The 20,094-nt window shown below is 34.1% G+C and overlaps 1 protein-coding gene, 1 long non-coding RNA gene and 1 pseudogene across 2 annotated transcripts; 1 reads left to right on the top strand and 2 right to left on the bottom strand.

Annotated features, from left to right (window-relative positions):
• Positions 1-1,357: 1,357 nt before the first annotated feature.
• On the bottom strand, positions 1,358-18,325 carry PLK4 (polo like kinase 4). The gene is made up of 16 exons (XM_011362129.1): positions 18,028-18,325; positions 17,289-17,384; positions 16,485-16,580; positions 16,275-16,389; positions 12,670-13,690; positions 11,866-11,963; positions 9,762-10,129; positions 8,820-8,924; positions 8,333-8,435; positions 7,090-7,239; positions 5,954-6,087; positions 5,775-5,866; positions 5,469-5,613; positions 4,575-4,715; positions 3,178-3,284; positions 1,358-1,988 (listed from the first exon to the last, which is right to left on the bottom strand). Exons 1-16 carry the CDS (start codon positions 18,055-18,057, stop codon positions 1,886-1,888), a joined length of 2,904 nt encoding a protein of 967 aa, XP_011360431.1. The 5' UTR covers positions 18,058-18,325; the 3' UTR covers positions 1,358-1,885.
• LOC111741125 lies at positions 15,412-15,530 on the bottom strand (annotated as a pseudogene).
• Positions 18,326-18,415: 90 nt separating the features above from the next.
• LOC111741094 lies at positions 18,416-18,917 on the top strand. Its single transcript, XR_002780876.1, has 2 exons — positions 18,416-18,557; positions 18,680-18,917. It is a non-coding gene; the product is annotated as an uncharacterized LOC111741094 (long non-coding RNA).
• Positions 18,918-20,094: the final 1,177 nt, after the last annotated feature.

Below are 20,094 nucleotides of genomic sequence, written 5' to 3' on the forward strand. Positions count from 1 at the left end.
ATACAAAGAGAAAAACAGAACTAGACAAATCTCCATTTAGCAACCCCTAGTGAAATAACAGCTTTGGGCAACAATCGTCAATGAATGCTAAAACTTCCAGGTAAAAAAATTCATGAGAAACTTAAAGTATGGATGAGGCTGACAATACTTAAACCCACTCATCATTAGTATCCTTAAAGTAGGTAAGCATTATGTGCTTCCTGATTTGATGAAGCAGGAAGTACACAGCAATATTAAGCTGTGAATATTGTCATAGTCATAGTACTGTTTACACTGCATAATTGATAAACAACCACTATACCACTCTCCTGAAGAATATCAATAGAGACTCAAAGGGATTAAAGGAAAGTCAACCTCCAAGAAGGCAGGAAAGGAAAAAAAGAGAAAAGTATGGTTAAAGCACGAAATAAGTTGGCTGACAAGCAATAAGTCTAGACAAACAGTATAATAAATCAGAAATGGCGATAAATGTAATAAGCAAAGTAGACTAGAGGTTATTTGATTGGATTAAGAAACAAAATCCAGGGATAAGAGAAATACAAGAAACATAAAGATACATTAAGATCAAAAGAGATTATAGAAAAACACACCTACTTAAATTATATCAAAGCAAAATGTGTTTGGGTTTTAGCTTTCGAAAATTAGCTAGGAAGTTTTTATTACTTCCATTTTTAAAGGGAAACTCATATTTCTGGTATGTTTTTCCCCCTAATAGAAGGGCTTAATTTTCTTCCCAAAATTTGGATTCATGTATTAAAATGTGTTAATGCTAATAGATATTGCCATATTGCTTTGTTAAAATTTATACTCTAATCCTGAGAATGTCCTGCTCATCTTAGGGAGCACTATTATTTTATTTTTTACCAATTGCCAATACAGAGAGATGATTTTCTTGTTTTAATTTTGCAATTTATGTTGCAAATTGTTTTTCTTATTACCTTAGACAAAAAACTTCAAAACATTGTTGAATAATTGTGACTTTGAGTATTCTTACGTAATGGAAATGGCTCTAATATTTCTCTGATTATAAAAATCAGCAGGAAACATTAGGTTAAATAATCTTTATCATATTTAAATAGCTTCATTCTGTTCCCATTTTGAGTATTTCATTAGAAATGGCTGTCCTACTATCAAACATTCTTTTTCATCGTGTTAATCAACTGCATTAAGTTCTTCAATGTTAAAATGTTTATCATTAAAATATACTTTATTTTCAGGTAAAGAAATAATGCATTTATCATTTGCAAAATTAATTTTTAAAATTTAATTGGCTCCTCTGAAACAAATAGGCAACAAAATTTAAAAACAAGTTCACTAGTAACTTATTTTACGATAAATATTTAAATAAATCAAAAGATAAAGTAACATAGCACTGTCTTTATTTTTTTATAAAATGCATTTGCAGAAATGCTTCATCAGAAACTGGTGCTACAAAATTAAATATAAAACAAATTTACATGTTTACATATGTTACTTATAACATAAATATACATTATTTACATGTTCAAAAGTTCAGCATGTTTTGTCTGTGATTCTCAACAGGTGAGAAGTAGGGAAAACAAAGCACAAATATACCACACACCATTTATATTTTTGCTTTTAAAAGATTGTTCAATACAAATATATGAACACAGTAAGTTTGGGGGTATATGTTCTAAGAGTAAAGTTAGGTATGTCCCATTTTAATCTATGTCCACTACATTTTGTAATTAATTCAGTTTCATTCTGCTTTGTTCTTTCATTAGAATACATCCGCTATGGTAGACTAAAATTCTCTTTTATAGAAAGGCTTTCTGAAGAAGTTATTTTAAATAAGAAAAAGTCACTTCCCTTGAAAGCCGAGAAAAACATTATTTATTAAACATATATCTAAAAGGAGCTTTAATCAGTGAAAACTAAGAGTTGGATTAGAAAACATCAAAAGGATGGAAGAAAGACACTGTAATTTCTGTTTGATGTATTCTGGTAATTTTTCATTTTCTCCATATCTAAGTGAAGCAAAAAAAAAAAAAAAGATAAAAAATTACTTAATTTCTTGGTTCATATAAGAGTACCAAAAGGCACATTATCTTTTTAATAATTCTTCAATGTCAAGAGGTATTTCAGAAAAATTATACAAATCGTTTATAACTAAATGAAGTTAAGCATACCCAATTTGTTTTCTTTCAAAATAAACCAATTTATAAATGTATGTAAATAATAAAAAGAATATTAGCTCAAAAAACTTGAACTGGCTTTAAAATGTCTACAGCAACCTGAAGATCTATCTGGATTCCTCATAAAACTGAAGACCCTAATCTAAGGAAAATACTAAGCTAAACATATTATGAACATGTTTCTATTTAAATGTTAACAATTTCCAACTAACCATACTAAGAAAATCTGAACTTTCATCTTCTGAACATGGGTTCTACCCACCCATTTTATAATTGCATCCTTCCACTTTCTGGAGCATTTGAAAGAGCTTATTTAACAAAGCCTCTCACTTCATGAGTAGTTCTTTAAATTACGGCACTGCATATGTATACATATTTAACAAAAAAATTGGTAGAGATCCACAAATTATATTTGTCTCATGTAATTACAATAAGCACTTCTCATAACGTATGTTGGTATTGGCATCATCAGCACTCTACCTCTTTTTAGTAAGTTATGGTTTGAAATGTGGACACCAAACCATTGCTTATTCTGGCTATTGCCAGATTCCTTGTTTTGCCATGATGCCTGGCACATACTTCCATACAGAATGAACATACGCATTCAAAAATGTATGTCAACATTAATTACATTAAAGAGTACAGGCTTTCATTTGAGGAAAAAAAATCTCTTAAAAGATTCCTAGTTTCTATGTTCTTTTACACAAATTGTTTAGGTATATTACTTTGAACCTAGAAGTCTATTACTTCTGAAAAGGGTCAAGCCAGTTAGGCTATGGAATAACAAGGCTACAAGGAATCTAACCACTTGCAGTGGATTATCCATACCAATTACCCTGTATTCAAGTAGATATTCATAAAAAATGCATTAAAAAGACTACATAAACTGCTAAGAATAATTAACAGTTTAAATGATAGGAATATTATCAAAAATGAAAACAAACTTTATTAAACATTTATTTCAATGTACAGAGAAAACACAGCAAAAGACTGAATCTCAGCCAGTGTTTTAAGAACTTACCGAGTTGTCTGACCATTTGGTGATGTGTAACTGATAGAAGACACTCCTGCCTGCACGACCAACTGGGACCCATCATTAAACTGGACCCACACAGCTCCACTAGTTAACTAGAATAATAATAAGCATGGAATATTACTATAGGGGATCTGAGGTTCTTAAAAGGTGCTCATGTTTAACAGGCTTATAACACAATTAAAAAAAAAAAAAACAAGGTAACTACAAATTTGGGGCTGTGATGGTAGCGGCATCAAGAAAATTCATGTCTTCAGATTATCCCTTTAATAGCTAGGACATTAATTCTAGATTAATGCTGTTTCTCATTCATTTCCATTAGATATCTGAGTAGTTGTCTTTTCAAATGGTATTTCTAACCAAGAAGAGATTTGGGAAATAACAAAAGCAACACTTTCTTTAATTAGGATTTTCCTCTATTTTCTGTCCTCAGGCCACGAAAATTTCCCTTCTGCCTGAGAACGTTATTATCTTAGCTTTTGAAACTTGTTCTTTCACTCAATGATATTTTTACAATGTGCCACTCTAAAAAGAGTACAGAAAAGACAACATGGACTCTGGGTTTAAATCCAGATTCTGCCAACTAACGAGTAGTACTGTGCAAGTCAATCAACCACTATAAGCTGTTCTTTTACAACCTATTAAAAAGAGGTAACATCAACTTTAGTTTTATTTGGGGGACTAATGAGACAATATATGTGAAATCATGGCACCACATTGCAGGTATTCAACAAATGCTGAGTTCCCTTCCCTTTAGGGGTACACCTGTAAAAGACTGAGCTGCATTCTACTTCACTGGTAAGTAAAAATTACATATGCTATTCTCAAAAGTCCCCAAGCTTCAAGCTTTTAGATAATATACTCATATAGGTTGGTTTACACCTACAGAAAATGCTGTAAATTTGAAACTCAATGTAGACTTGACTTTCAAATGCAAAAATCCTTTTCTGCCAAATTAAAGTTACTCTAATATAAATTACAGTTTCTAATTCTTTGGAGCAATTGAGATCTCTGGCATACCTTGTCAGTTTGGCGTGAATAAACTCAAAAAATTCAACAGTTTCTAAAATTTAAAATACCCTGTACATCATTTCTCAATTCCTAACAAATAATCATGATGATGATCTCTACTTAAAAAACAAAAGGCAAAAATAGGCCACCTAGGCCCTAGCAGACAATTTGTTATCAATACCTAGAAGTTTTCCAACTATATACAAATAAAAAATGTTTAAATTATTAATGATATAACCAACGTAAAAAAGGTATAAAACCTTTCTTGCAAAAAGAAATATTTAAATCGTTTATAATTTCATGTAACTGTCTAATCACCGTGGAAACCAAAAAAATTCATACTGAGAAAATTCACTTTCCTAAAAACTTCTCACCTGTGTAGCCCAACCAACGTTTTTCACAAAAACAGATTTCAGAAGTTGTGCTGTTTTAGGAAGACAATCTTTTAGACTACTAGAAGGGATGTTTGTTCCAGAAGCTGCATCGGTAAGGCCAAGCCCTTCATTTGTAACCATCTACAAATAGTAAAAGGAAGGTATTATCTCTTAGCATTTATAGAAGCCAACTTCAGAAAAAGTAGAAAATGACTTTTTTCATTAAGTATTTTTTTTAATTTAAAAATTAAAACATGAGATTATGGAAAATTAGGAAAAAAGCTGTTTTTCATTTTGATAGGTATCTTTCTCTTTTTCCCAAGGTATAATTTTTCATAGGTACAATTACAATATGTACGTGTATGTGTGTGTACTCATACATGTACATATATACATATACAGATCTTCTTTAATGTTGAATTTTATGCTATGTTGTTATCTAGTCCGGCATGATAGTTTATTGAGTAAAAATATGATATGTTTATTTAACCATGAGCCAGGCATGGATATAAAGGCAGTTAATGATATTTTACAAGTAAAAATAAAAAATATATATATAATTTAATATATTTAGCTTTTTCCCAGAGGGGTCAGGTTAGGCCTGTCTGAGGTATCATTTAAACTGAGACCTGAAGAATGAAAAAGAATTAGCCATTGAGGGGCTGGAAAAAAGAGTTCCAGGTAGAGTGAACAGCATGTGGAAAGGCTGTGAGAGTCTCACTTAAAGAACTAAAAGAAGACATCTGTGGCTCAAGCACAGAAGTGTAGGGTGAAGTAGCTCAGCATGAGGCTGGAGAAGTAAAAAGATGACAGTAAGGAGTTCTGATTTTATATCAAGGGCATCAGGCAATTATGGAAGAGTTTTAAGTACAGAAGTGACACACATTTACTTACAGAAGGAATAGGTATCGGTGCCTGTTTCGAAGAAGCAGCACTATTTATGATCATTCTACTCAAAGATGGTCTCTCTCTCATTGGGTAGTTTGGATCCACAGAAGGAGGTGACAAGGTCTGAGGCGAGCTAGTACAACTAGGTTTTCTGAAGGAGAAAGAAATGTCTAAACATATTCCCTTAAAGCTTTCAATTCACAGAAAGGTAAACAATGTTCCTAATGTAAACACCAAACTGTTTTTTCAAACATTTCCTATGCATTTAGCCATAGGAAACTATTTTCCTGTTTAAAGTTTTCAAACAGTTACCTTCCTATGATTATTGGGAAAAAAGGAGCACTTCCGCTTTTCTTTTCCTCTTCTGAAATTATGGATTCCAGTGCTAAACAAATACGATGGCCCTATTTCAAAAGAAGAGTGCTTTCCATCATTACCTATATCATTTGTGACCATTAATTGGTATGAAATGTCTATAAGTAGGTACATACCTCATTAGCATGGTCCATATACATTTTTATTTCCTCTTTCAAGCTATTAACTTCACTTTCACCTTTTATGGCATAAGATTTCCCAGTCTTTTCAATCACATGAGTTAAAGCTTCTGTTTTGTGTATCTTTGCTCCTTAAAAAATAAGAAAACTATTCATCATTTCTTTAAATATTCCCACATTTATATTTATTAGCATACCAGTTCATAACGGCTCCTAGATTATGGTATTTACTTATTGACCATTAATAAAATAAGGCTCTCAAAGTATTCAATAAATACAGGTCATCCATTTTTCTTTCCTGCATATATTTGACAAGTCTGAGATATTCATAATATTTTTAAAAACCACCACTTTCATACAAAAACAATAGGACAGCTAATATATGTGAACTGTGTGACTGTATGTGTTACATGTCCCTTAAAGCAGTCTTCCCCAACCTTTTCGACACCAGGACCGGTGCTCCTATGAGAATCGCATGCCTGAAGATCTGTTGTGGGGCTGAGGCGTTGATGCTAGCACTGGGGAGCAGCTGCAAATACAGATGAAGCTTTGCTCCCTCACCTGCTGTGCAGCCCGGTTCCTAACAGGCCGCAGACCTAACAGACTGTGGCCCAGGGGTTGGGGACCCCTACCTTAAAGGAGGGAGTTTTACGGGTTAAAAAATAAATCATCTTTTATAGAATAAATTTAGAAAACAAAATTCTATGGTTCAACCCTATCCTTTTGCACATTTATAATTCTCATAATTTGGTATATGTCCATTTGAGTTTCTCAAATGTGTGTGTGTTTCTTAAAAACTCGCCATGTGGAATTAAAACAAAACACCAAACTAAATTAAATTACTGAATCTAGAGGGGAAAAAAAATTACCATATTATTTATTTATTTGTGTGTTTATTTATTTATTATTTATTTTTAGGTGAGGCAACTCTTGGTTGACCCCACAAATTGCAAGGACCTTGTCAGCTTACAATCTCTTATTTTTTTTACACCTACAGCACCTGGTCTTCTTTGGTGGCCTCCCATCCAAGTACTAACCAGGCCCGATCCTGGTCTGAGATCAGACAGGATTGAGCTTCTTCAGGATAGCATGGCCGTAGACTAAAAAAATTACCATTTTAAAATGGCACTTACCATCATAAAACCAAACCTCAAAATCAGCACCAGGGGAATTTTCCATCAAGACACATTTAGCATATCTTGTAAAATAAGTGATTTTGGGAGACTTAGATCTTACAAGCTGTACAAATCTGGAAGCATACTGATATTTTCGCCAGTACTTTTCTAGAGGGGAAAAGAAAAAAAAAATATTTATTTAAGGGAATAAAGTGTTGACTTAATATAAATCTCATGAAAATTTAATATTTATTTCTCCTCTTCTTCAAAATTTCAAGTTGATAGGTTAGTAATCCCATGACCAACAAAAATATTTTAGATATGTAAGTCTGTAACTAAAAAAAGTAAAAAAAAAAAAAAAAAAAAAAAACCCAAAAAAAAAAAAAAAATAAAATAAAATTCCCAGGAAATATATAATAAAATCTGATGACTAATGTTATGACTACTTAAAAAATCTTTCTTTGAATCACCTCCTTATTATAAGCAAGTTAATAATTCCAGGAAAGTTTTACAAGTGAAATGAAAAGATTTCTACTTGAGCTATCAAAACAAAGTGACTCTTATAAAAAGAAATATCTCTTTTTATACGTTAATAAAGCACAGTTTTATGGTCCTAACTTACACAAGTAAAGTTTTGCAGTTCCCTGTAACTATGATCATTTATGATATTTAACTATGGTCATTTACATTATTTAACGGTCTTGTTTACCTGTTTTGATTTCTAATAGGGTTAAAATTACATAGATTTTCTTGTTTGTTTCTAAGTGTCACCTCAGAGAAGCCTTATTATTCAGTACTTAATTCCCTAATCCATAATATCTAAAAGCTGAACTGGGAGTCAAATTTGCTTAACCACAATTATAAATGATCATCTGTGTAGCACAGTAATGATTTCAAGAATCAAAAACTTGGGGGGAGATGAAGGGGGAAATTAAAAAAATATTAAAAAAAAATCAAAAACTAGATAATTCATGTTGAATTTTTAACATGATTCTAGACAAAGTAACTAAACAAGCATACAAATTATATTTGTTTGATATATGACAAATATCCCAGAGTTAGTTTTTGCCATTATAACACAGAATATAAATAAACATTGTAGTAGTAAGGTATATGCCATCTCACCAGATATTAATACAAGAGCATGACCTGCAGCCTGACAGAAGTCAAGATATTTACAACCTGTGATAACCACATATATAGAGTTTATACATATATATAAGTCCATTATATAAATGTATTTCCTGGAAAATTTATATACCTGGTAAATTGTCAAAGCTGTATCTACTGATGTTGTCAGTAGGTGGGGGTGGTCTATCAGCAAGAGGAAAACCTCTTCCATCATTTGGATAATAAATAGTGATCTGCCAAAAAAAAATTTAAGAATTCTAATTATATGCCATTAAGTTAAGCACTGTATTTTCTTACTAAATTATGAAATGAGCTCACAAGTAATATTAAATACTACTTTTGTAAATGCTAAATATACTCTAAAAGTAAGTTTTTGCTCCTTAACCTTAAGCCTGAAGTTGAGATTTTATTACTAGTTATAACTATTGTTAAACCCAAACTAATTTACTTAAATATATGTAGTATATGCTATTTTAGTTTTTAAATTCCAGACGCTATCATTACCAGGAAAACTGATTTTTAAAAATTTTAAAGATACCTTCATCGTTATAAAATGAATTGGAAGACTAAATGCTTAACTGATGTAGTTGCAAGATAATAAAGTAAATCCACATTACCATATTTCCATCACTAGATATCTGAAGAACTTCTTTCACATATTCTTGAGATGCATGCTCCTTTAGAAGTTCCACACATACGTCCTCTGAATCTAGTATGCTCACCTAAAAAAAAAAAGCAATTAAAATCAATTCTCTTTACTAGAACAGCTTTGACATATATAATACTTAAGAGAAAAGTACTTAACCATGGCAAAAATAAAAATTAAAGTAAAATAAAATAGCTGCTTCACTGCAACTGTCTGGACCAGAGGTGTATTTGAGCACAACTGTGAAACATAAGGAGCAAAGGTAAGAAGGTATAATGAAGCGTGAAATAATAACCTGTGAGCAGAAAGGGAGCAGAAGGTAGGGTGGAGAATAAGGACTTTGAAAAGACAATAGTATGCCAAACAAAGGCAAGACTGGGTGAAATGGAAAACAAAGGAAAACAGGATGAAGACAGAATTAAAAAATAAAAATCGCCATTCCCTAGTCTCACATGACATTTTAAACTCTAAACTTAACTTTATGCATACTCATTTTCCTTGAATAGGTTCATATGTTTAGAGAAAGTTAATTTTCTAGTTGATCTTGTTGATTTGAGACTGGATTATATGTCAAAACAAAAGCAAAAGTGTTATTATTAATTTAGTGATTGAAACTGTGAATAAAGTAATATTTAACACAGTATTTGGCCAGTATTATTTTTAAATGTCGTTCATCATCAATAATTTAAAATTCAAAAGTTAGCAGCATCGATTCACCATTTTTAAAGCAGCCAGATAGAAACAGCCATTTTTCCATCAGCATCCAGTCTCTTCTCTTTTAAATGAGCTTACTATGTACATGTCAAAAGTACAAGGACATTAGAGGAAACTAAAAAAACACTATATTTGATACCAGATGCCATTTTACTCAAGAAAAGGTCACATAATAGTTTTGAAAAATAATAAGACATACCACAGCCTTCTTGGTTTTCTGTCTGATTGGTTTTAACCTATAAGCTGTCAAAGGAGATGTAATGCTTCGTAATGTATGTTTCTGAAAACCTAATGGTGGCTCCATACCCCTCGTCTTGCTTTGTTCAGAAAGAGGTTCTAAGCCAAAAATCGATTCTTGTTGAATTATGTCAGGTTTACTATGAAATGCAGTCATGTATTTCAAGGTATTTAGCTGTTTTGCAGAATGCGCATTATCAGAAGCATCAGGGCTCTTTTTGGCTCTTCTATCAGTCCAGGCATTTCTTGGCTCATCCTGCAAATCCAGATGGCCCTGGAAGTCTCTGTTTGGGCTAATGCTGTTGTGCTCAGTAGTTTCTTTTAAATGAGCTGTAATACACAAAGAAGAAAGTAATTGCGTGGAATAATTAAAAAGCCAAGTCCACACAGAGCAATGTCATATTGCTTTATAATATTGTTTTTTTTTTTGAGGAACAAAAGAAATCTAGTTAAAAAAAAGCTCATAATTTTTCTAATAAGCAGTTTAAGATATGACATAATAAAAGCGATTTTTCAAGGACATTTTAAGCCAGACTGCAAAGGAATATATTCAATATTCTTAAGCATAAGAAAAGATATTAATATCAAATTAATTTTTCAATCAAGGCAAAACTAGTCACCTACTAATTCTAAAACAAGCAACTGCCAATGCTGCAACAAATGTTTAACAAATACGTAGATGACAAGATTTCCCAGGTAATCATTCTACATAATTGTAAATTTATTCTCTTTATGCTAAGGTATATACCATCCTTATTTACAAAATACGCAACTAAAAGCAAAAAACACTATATGAAATAGCTTCAATATTATTATTAATATTTATTACAAATGTATTTGAAGCCATGTTAATTTTTAAAAAAAGTTCTTATTGATCTTTACCCTTTTAGATTTTATCTGGTTTTAATGTTCACATGGAAATTTTTTTTAAAGTCAAAATGATTAAACTATATAAAATGCAGTAAGACAAATTTTCAAAATAAATGCTAGACTCTAAAAATTGCAATTTTTCCTTTAAATGACTTTTTCGTGTTTCCCCCTCTATTCCTAAGACAGAAATACTTTATATCAAATATTATACTCTAAAATTGCAGCAGAACTATTAGATTATTATAAACATTATTTCTCCATCTCAGATATATCTATGCTATCAAATAAATGAATAAACACAATACATTAAATACAAGATTAAGCACATCAAGTAAACTATAGACTGTTTTATATTTTAAAAATATAAATTGAATTATCATCTTCAACAAGTATACATGAAAAAATTAATTCTCTTGGGCTCTTGAAAATAATATACATTTAAAAAAATAGAAAGAACAGACTCTTGAGATGACATAACAACTCTGCTTAAATTACAGCCATATTATGCACTCTTTGTGTGAGGTAATATAATCCTCAGTAAAAAATGATCTCCTCCTCTCCATATGTTTCTTTTTTATTCTCTCTTTATTGCATCATTATTTTCCAACCTACCTTCTGTGGATCTGTCGAGTTAATTAATGAGAAATGTTTTAACTTTCAAACTCCCTCTGTACAAATAAAATAATGACTTGCATGACAGCTGTTTAATACTTTAGTGTGAGGTACCACTGGTAAACCATGATGTCCACATAAGCTTCTACTTACAAATAAGGTCAACCATCTTTTATTTCATAGGCACTGATAGTAGATGCTTATTAGAGAGAGGCTTCAAGAACACAGGGGTTAAAAGTAAAGTCTCTGAGCCAGACTGCTGGGGTTGGAATCCTGGCTCCTATTTCCTGGCTCCTATGGGCAGTGTAGCGTGGCAAATTATGCCCTGTGCACCACAGTTTTCTCATCCTTCCAAAGATAAGGCTAATGATAGTATCGTCCTTTTATGTTTTTTATGAGAATAATATATGGTAAGCATGAAGGACAGTGGTTAACATGGTAAATACTCAAAATTTGTTAACAATTATTACTATTATTACAACATAGTTTATTGAATGTGCATTATTTTTTAAAGAAAACCCAAACAGAAAAGGTGAATGCTTGCTAAGTCATTTATTTTTATTAAGCAGCCCATTAAAACTCACCATTGATTTGCAAATTCCCAAACCACTGTTGCACCATTTCAGCCTGAGATGTCTGGTCTGGAAGTGGAAAAGGAATTTTTCCTGGACGATGACTGGAGCTAAACAGATCAAAAACAATTTTTTTTTTAAATTCCTGTAAAATAAAATTATCAGGAAATAACTTTTTAGGATAAAAATACTTTAAAAAGGCGATGTCTTATTTAAATATCTGAAAATCTTAAAGTAACTACAGAAATCAATATTTGCATAACTAAGTTGTCCCTAAGAAGCTAAACTCTCATGCCAAAATGCTCATGGCACTGTGACAATGCTTATGGTTACGGCCCTCTTATAATTTAAGCATAAAAATCAAAGATCAGAAAAACACATACACTACAATCACTAAAAGACTAGGTTTCATGTGAAAAGCAGTCAATATGATTACTCATCATTTAGGCTCAGCTTCTTTCTTTACATATGTATGTTTACAGTAACTATTAGAGTTCATTAAAGACAAAACATGTTTAATATCATATTTTGCCCTGGAGACCTGCCTCATATAAAAAAAAAGAAACTAAAAATCCCCAAATATTCTACAAACACATTTGTGAGCACATACACACATATTAAGATATTCTTAACGACAATTTAAAATCATCATTGTGATTCTCTTCCTTTTAAGACACAGAAATCATAAAGTTAAGAAGTGCCCAAAGACTACCTGACATTAGAAAAAGGTAAACCCCTTATTTAGAGGTAGCATCATATTGTGCTAATAGAATGTTTATCAAAAAAGTAAAATGCATTTGATAGAATTATTCTTACTGTGCTTGATCGTTATCAGGCCTTTCAAAAGATCCAGAATTATTAGCTGTCTTTTCTTTAAAGAAGTGAAAAATATTGACATTGCTGTTTGTGGGTGAGTATCTTTCTTCATTTTCATCTGATCTTTTGGATTTGGAAAGCATTTCAGCTGAGTGACATCGTTCCATTGCATATGTGTTCGCTCGAGATTGACTAGTAGAAGTGCCAGATCTATCAGAGGAATGGGCTCTACGAAGGTATCGAGAATGTGGTCTTTCTTCTGCATCTTGGATTACTCTTCCCCTTCCACTATTACTGGTTTCCTGTTCTTGATTTCCCCACTGAGTATAAAAACCGCTTCCATCTTCTAAAGAAGAAAAATCACTTGAATTTTTGTTCTTTGGAAATACAGTCATTTTATTCGGGAGTGGCTGACCAATCAAAAGTCTTCTTCTGTCAAATAAACTACCACTTATACTGGTACTGGAAGAAGCCGTAATTGCAGTAGATATTGTGGCGTGTCCACTATCAATTGAATCTTCTACAGTTCCTAAATCTTTACTTTTTGTTGAAGAATTTCGGGACATAAAAGGATGGTCTAATACTGAAGACAGACTTAAACGATCTGCTGGATTTCTACGAAGTAACTGATGAATAAGGTCTTTGGCTTCTCTTGACAAAAAAGTTGGCATTTCGTAGTCTGCCAATACTACTTTATTTAATGTGTTCTTCACTGTGTCAGTGTCAAAAGGTGGTCTCCCAATAAGTAATGTATAAAACATACAGCCCAAGGACCAAATATCAGATTCAAGTCCATGTGCACTTCGAGTTGCAATTTCTGGTGAAATGTAATTAGGAGTTCCACATAATGTATAGTGCTTTTCATGTGGCATTTTCAATTGAGTTGCCAGCCCAAAATCAGCAATCTTGATGTTCATGTTACGCGTGAGTAAGAGGTTAGAAAGAGTGAGGTCCCGGTGTAATATACCATGAGAATGGAGATACAGCATTCCTGTGATGATCTGGTGCATGAAGTGTCGAGCTGTGAGAATGCAAAAAAATAAATCTTACAATTTAGAAAATCTGGAATAGTATTTAGAATACATTATGAAACTCAAGTACACATGCCACAGTATTAAATTTAGAACACTGGCTTGCAGCTTAGCTTTACCAACCAAATACCATGCTGATAATTTCATAATATTCTTTAATTCCCTTTAAGATAACTAGGTACTCTTTTTATTCAATCTTTGTCCTTTCCAATTGATGAGTTTTCTATCTATTGTTAAGAGAAGCTTAATTTTATTAGCCATTGGAAGTGACTAGAGTAATCATGGTGACCAGAAGTCCCTAGCAATCAAGAGAACATATTTATAATTGAACAAATAATTCATAAATACATTCTAATTGTTAAAATAACCAAGGTAAAGTTCCTCTGTTGTCCCCTCAAACCATCTCAAAAAGCAATCACTATTAAGAGTTTGTATATATTCTTTTATACTTTTCTTCTGTGTGCTTACATACATTTAAATCTACAGAAATGTTGTAATAAATGCATTTTATATAAAAAAGTATAAAACCATAGTTTCATTACTCCTCATCTCCCAATATTTCTTGGAGATATTTCTATGTCCAGATCTCCATTTTATTTAATTGCTATTGTATGAAAATTTGGGTCATTTCTGGTATTTCAAGATTACAAAAAAACAGACCAATAAACATTCTTGTATGTGCTTGTTTTCTTGTGTATATTATGGGGTGCTTCTCTATAGTAAATTCAAGAAGCAGGATCACTGGGTTGAAGGATAAAACTCAGTATTTTAATGTGTTGCCAAATTGCTTTCTAAAAAGCTGTATTTTCATGTGCATCCTTGTTAATATTAGGTAGTCTCAATCTATGAATACAAAAATGGTACTCATTTTAGTTGGCATTCTTATGACTACAATTGAGTGTGAACCTCTTTTCAGGTTTATTAACGAGGGACACTTTCTCTTCTATGAATAGTCTGCTTATATCCCCTTGCCCATTTTCCTACTCAATTATCTTTTTCGTTTTAGGCATAACTTACATTTTTAATATTAATTTGCCAGCCATATTTTTACAAATATGTTCTTCCTATCTTTGTCTTTTAAATTTCTTGACAGTATCTCTTGTCATATACATTCTTAATTTTAATTAAATTAATAATTATTTTCCTTATGCAAATTTTGCAGGTTTTGTCTTAAGGCCTTACTGGGGAGTGGAGAGGTAGGTAGGGTAGAAAGGGTCAAATATGTGGTGATGGAAAGAAATCTAACTATGGGTGGTGGACATGCAACACAATATGTATCCCTGTTGAATTGTATACTTGAAACTTACTGGATTTCATTAACCAATGTCACCAATAAAAAAAAAAAAGGCCTTACTATTAAATAGTATTATGAAAAATGCAGTAATCTGCATTAATATTTGTATGGATTTATTTCCAATTTGTATTATGTCTTTATTTTTAGTCAAAGAATATGAACATTTCCATAACTTAATGTATATAACCAAATTGTTTTCCAAATGGGTTATATAGATTCAAATGTACAGAAAGTCTATCAGTAACCACCTTCCTTAGCTTATCTGCAATCTTAGTTATCGAGGTAAGATAATTTGAAAAAAATTGTTTGTAAGATGATGCATGGACTTGAGCCTTATCTGAACTGTAAAAAGTTATTTATAAGAAATTAGGGAGGTTGAAACTATGTGTTTTATTTTAAATTATTTATTATTATTTATGCCTATAGCACCTGGTCTTCCTAGGTGGTCTCCCATCCAAGTACTAACCAGGCTCGACCCTGCTTAGCTTCCAAGATCATACGTGGTGGGGCTTATTATGGGTGGCATGGCCACAGACCTCGGACCGTGGCTCCACTGGCGCACGAACCCAGGACCTTCTGCATATAAAACAGACGTTCTAACCACTACACTATGAAACCACATCCCTGACTATGTATTTGATAGTAAGGAATTATTAGGTATGACAATGACTTTGTGGTTATGGGGTTTTTTTTTTAAGCCTGCATCTTTTAAAGATGCATACCAAAATCTCTATATAAAAAGAAGTCTCTAATTTTCTTCAAAATACTCTGGGAAACTAAGAGCAATAGAAGGATACAAATGAAACAACTTGACCTTGAGTTGATAGTTTTGAAAACTGAGTGCTTTAAGTTCATGGGGGCTCATTATATTGCTCTATTTATAATTGATATTTTCTATTATAAATGGTTTCAATAGTTATTTGTGTTTGACTTAGAAACTTACATAGTCATCAATAACATTCTAAAAAGCTTTTTCTAAATTTAAAAGGGTACACATTAAATTGGAACCAATGATTTAAGTTAAAATGTGGTTTTGGGGAAAAATGAATAAAAATTTCTCCTTTTACTTTACTTCTGTAATGCTTGCATTATTTATAGGAATTAATACCTCTTATAATTTGTGAGGGGGGAGACTGCCTTTTATAGCTCAAACTAATAATTAAAATGGTTTTACTAATTATTACAATAGAATATTTTTCAAAACTACATAAAGTAAAATATATATCTTCAAAAAAAAAAAAGAGAAAGAAAGAAAGAAAGAAAGAAAAAAAGGAGCCTACCTTCATTTTCTGAAAATGGTTTCCTTCTGTTCTTTAGATACCTGTTCATTTCTCCATTATGGCACATTTCTAATACTAAGTAAACATAATTGTTATCTTCAAAGTAGTTATACAGCTGAAATGTAAAAGAGCATAATAAATTATAATACACAAAAAATTCAATGTCCTTGGCCACTTAAAAAAAAATTTTAAATAAAATTTGCATCTTACCTCCAAGATAGAAGGATGTTTCAATTGGCAATGTATTTTTACCTCATTCTGAACTCTCTGTACCATTCCAGCTTTGTACATGGCTTTCTTATCTATCTAAAGTAACATGAGAGGTTTAAATGTTGATAATAAATTTTCAAATGTGAAGTTGTCAAAAGTTAACTTTAAAAAGAAAGTATACTTTAAAATATTCTGAAGTATTTTTATCTACTTCTTTATGAGGTCAATTTACTTAGTTTTCCCCACGCAGTTAGCAGAGAGGACATCCCAATGCATCCTAATACCTTCTCCCAATTTAAAGAAGTTAATCGTTTGACTATCATTCTTATAACAACAAAAATTTAGCCAAAGTTTAAAAAAAACCTTCCCTTCCCTTCCCTTGATTTAGATAAGTGATTCTTAATTGCTTGTTATTGCTATTACACTGAGTTCTAACAATAAGAATAGTATTTTAGATTGTTGCAGTGTAATGCAGAACTATGCACAAATGTATTCTTATAAACAAATCATATTTTCCCTTTGATTACTATCAATTACTCCAAGTATGTATAATTAGGACAGATACCAGGTCCACTGAAAATTAATGAAGATAAAACACTTATTTAAACATGGTCAAACCTCTCCTAAGATATCTGTAAGTTCAACTGTTGGACTTGGGAACTACTGTCTTCTGCCGAAGCAATGGGATCTTTAGAGCATAATTAAAGAAAAGGCAGATAGGTAAGGAGTTTCTGACATCTCAAGTATCACACCTCTCTAGTTCTTTACAAAGGAGAGGTGCGAAGTTGATTAATATAGTCTTACCATTTTGATTGCAACTTCCAGACCAGTGTGAATGGACTCAGCTCTGTAGACACCAGCAAAGGATCCTTTACCAAGCAGATTTCCAACTTTAAAATCCTTAAAAGTTAAAATTAGAGAATATGTGTGATGACTCACAGCAGTATACAAGAAAGATAGGAGGGAGCTGGAAAAAGAAGATAAAATGGATCGAGAGGGGAATTTGCATTTAAAATTCAAGCAGGTATTACACCTCGATACAGCAGGTGTCTGGAGTGGAAAGCATCTTGACGCCTTGCGGGGCTCCCTGAGCTTCCAGGCTCGGCTCCAGATACAGCAGCCTAATGATTTGGTACCTCAACCTCAGTGCAGCCTCCGCACCCTCCTTCCACCTCTAGCCAACTCCTGGGAGCCAAGGGTCTGGCCGAGGTCCCGCCACAGCTCCCGCTTGAGGTAACCGCCATCCCCTTGGAGATGCCCTGCTTAGCGCGGTAGCTGCGGCGGGATCCCAGACACGAAGCTGTGGTGTCTAGGGACAAGAGGGTGGGGCCGAGAGAGACTCACCTGTCCTGCCACCCCCAGTCTCCAGGGGCGGGACGCTCCGCCCCCAAACAGCCGGGCCCCCGGCGGTTGAGACCCTCCCAAAGCACCTCGGCGCCCGCCCCACAGCCGTTAGCTTCGCCGGGTCCCCTTCCCGCAGCAGTCCTGACTCGCGCCACTCCGACTCCCACCCGCCCCGCTGAGGACGGCTGAGTCTGTTCACCTCGATCTTCTCCCCGATGCAAGTCGCCATATTTCCAGGCTCCGGCCTGGGCTCCCCGGATCAGCTCCCTTCACGCAGTCCCTTCGAGGCAGCGCTCCAAGCAGCCAGCCGTTCTTGGCGCCCATCAGGCTCCGCTCTCTAGGCCGCCGCTCCCGGCGACGACGGCACAACCACCGAAAGGTCTCCCGGGTATCTTCCGAAGCCTGGGCGGCGCCTCCGCGCTCCCATTTTGAAAACTCCCGCCGGTTGCCGTCCCAGCCAGGCTGGCGGTGACGTAACGAGACGGGTGGCTGCAGAGAGGCTGCGCCCGGGCGCGCATGCGTGGCAGGCTCTCCTCGGCGGCCCGCCGCAGTTTCCGGGCCTCGGGACCGGAAGTGCCCTGGCGGCTGCAGCTCGAGTGGCAAGTGTCAGCGCCTCAGCTTTGAGGAGGCCCGCGCGCGGTGGATGAAAGAGCCAACGTGAACTGTGAGATATTGTCACCTGATCCGTTACTTACTTACTGGACGGTCTGAAAAACAACTTTTGATTCTGTAAGGGGTTTGAAACAATTTTAAAATATCAAGTGTTTGAACGTGACAGGACGGCACGGGGCGGGGAGGGGGGGTCTGTTACCTGGCTTAACGCCCTTTCCACCTGTATGTTTACTCCCTAGTTTTCAGAACTGTAATGAATGTGTACTGTGCTTTAAGAAGATGAACTCCATTCTTTATTTTGACAAATGCCTCTCAAGTATAATAACGCCATTTGTATAACTTACATTTAAGAGATGTCACACAGTAATGATATGTATGTATTGATCAATAGAGACCTCCATCAGGGCGGGCCGATCCACTTTCTGCAGGTGAGAAAAGTGTGATGCTCAGTAAGGATATAAAGCAAACTGAGAACTACTTCACAAACTCAGATCTTTCGTTTCTAAATCGAACTTTTTCCCTCTCCATTAATGGATATATCAAGTTTACTTAAGGTTGTCTACCTACAGGCCGTAAAAAAACTGTTCAGAGAAAAGTCAATTTTCCCCCTTCATTTCTGAAACCATTCCTTAAAGGTTAAATGTTATCATGCTTGAACAGATGGTTCCAGAGTCCAGTCTTCCAATTAGACTTGCTTTTGGTATTGACTTTTCTGAAGCCCCTATAATTCACTGTTATCATTTATGGTTTTTTTGGGCGGAAAGTATTTATCGTTTATTCCATTAATATCGGGTATGCCTAATGGTCTATATAGCCCATTGCTTCCGCATCTATGTAACTTTATCCAATGTGAAGAAGAATGCAGTGTGGGGGAGAACTTGCTAGATGAGTATTGCTGACCGCACTGGAGACCAACACAGTGGCCAGACCTAATGTCCCTTCCAAAGGAGGAAAAGTTTGGAGAGAAGGGGAACAGTAGCTGAAGGCAAGGGAATGAATAAATGGGTTATAGAATGAAGAAAATCCAGGAATACATCAACATCGAGAAAGAGGCTCAGAGCCAGAGGTGGTATTTCTTAGCTGAATTTTCCAGATGCTCAAAAGGGTGAAACCATGTATTACTGAGACTACTCCTGCTTTTGGAACCTGACAAGATCAAATGGAAGCCTGCAACCTTAATGGCCTCACCCTCAGAGACATTTTCATAAGATGGACTGGATAGTTTAAAGACTGAATGAGATTCTAGTAATATGCCAGTATATTTTGACTTATATGTTTTTCTCTAAGTGATCTGTGTTTGAAGACCAGGGGGTGGACTTTGATACTGTGATTTCTAAGAAATATATATTTGGTCATTCAGACAAGCAAAGTATATTCAGATTTCTCATTTATTTGGCCTTTGTCCAAAATTCCTGGCTCACAGCTTCCCAAACCCTTGAAATTTCCTAAGTGATGAGAACTTAAGTGTCTCTTTCATTATGTTTATGACCTGGAGCACACCTAAGGATGGCTGTTGAGTGCCTGAATCATGCTATTACTTGGATACATGAGATAAATCTCAAGTTGGCTGTGGTAATTCTTTTTATATAGTTTGGTGTGGTTAAAGAGTTGGAATTTTCAGTACCACTCAGACCTCCTGGGAAGGGGGAGAGGA

Source organism: Pteropus vampyrus, unplaced genomic scaffold, assembly GCF_000151845.1.
Source record: "Pteropus vampyrus isolate Shadow unplaced genomic scaffold, Pvam_2.0 Scaffold73, whole genome shotgun sequence".
NCBI classification, from domain to species: Eukaryota; Metazoa; Chordata; class Mammalia; order Chiroptera; family Pteropodidae; genus Pteropus; species Pteropus vampyrus.

Bases quoted from the DNA above. Each gene is read 5' to 3' on its own strand.
- PLK4 (XM_011362129.1), bottom strand. From the start codon at position 18,057: ATGGCGACTTGCATCGGGGAGAAGATCGAG. The intron at 10,130-11,865 runs GTGAGTTTTAAT...TGTGTATTACAG, and splicing joins TGGGAATTTGCAAATCAATG to CTCATTTAAAAGAAACTACT. The intron at 5,614-5,774 runs GTAACTGTTTGA...TTTCTCCTTCAG, and splicing joins TTCCCAATAATCATAGGAAG to AAAACCTAGTTGTACTAGCT.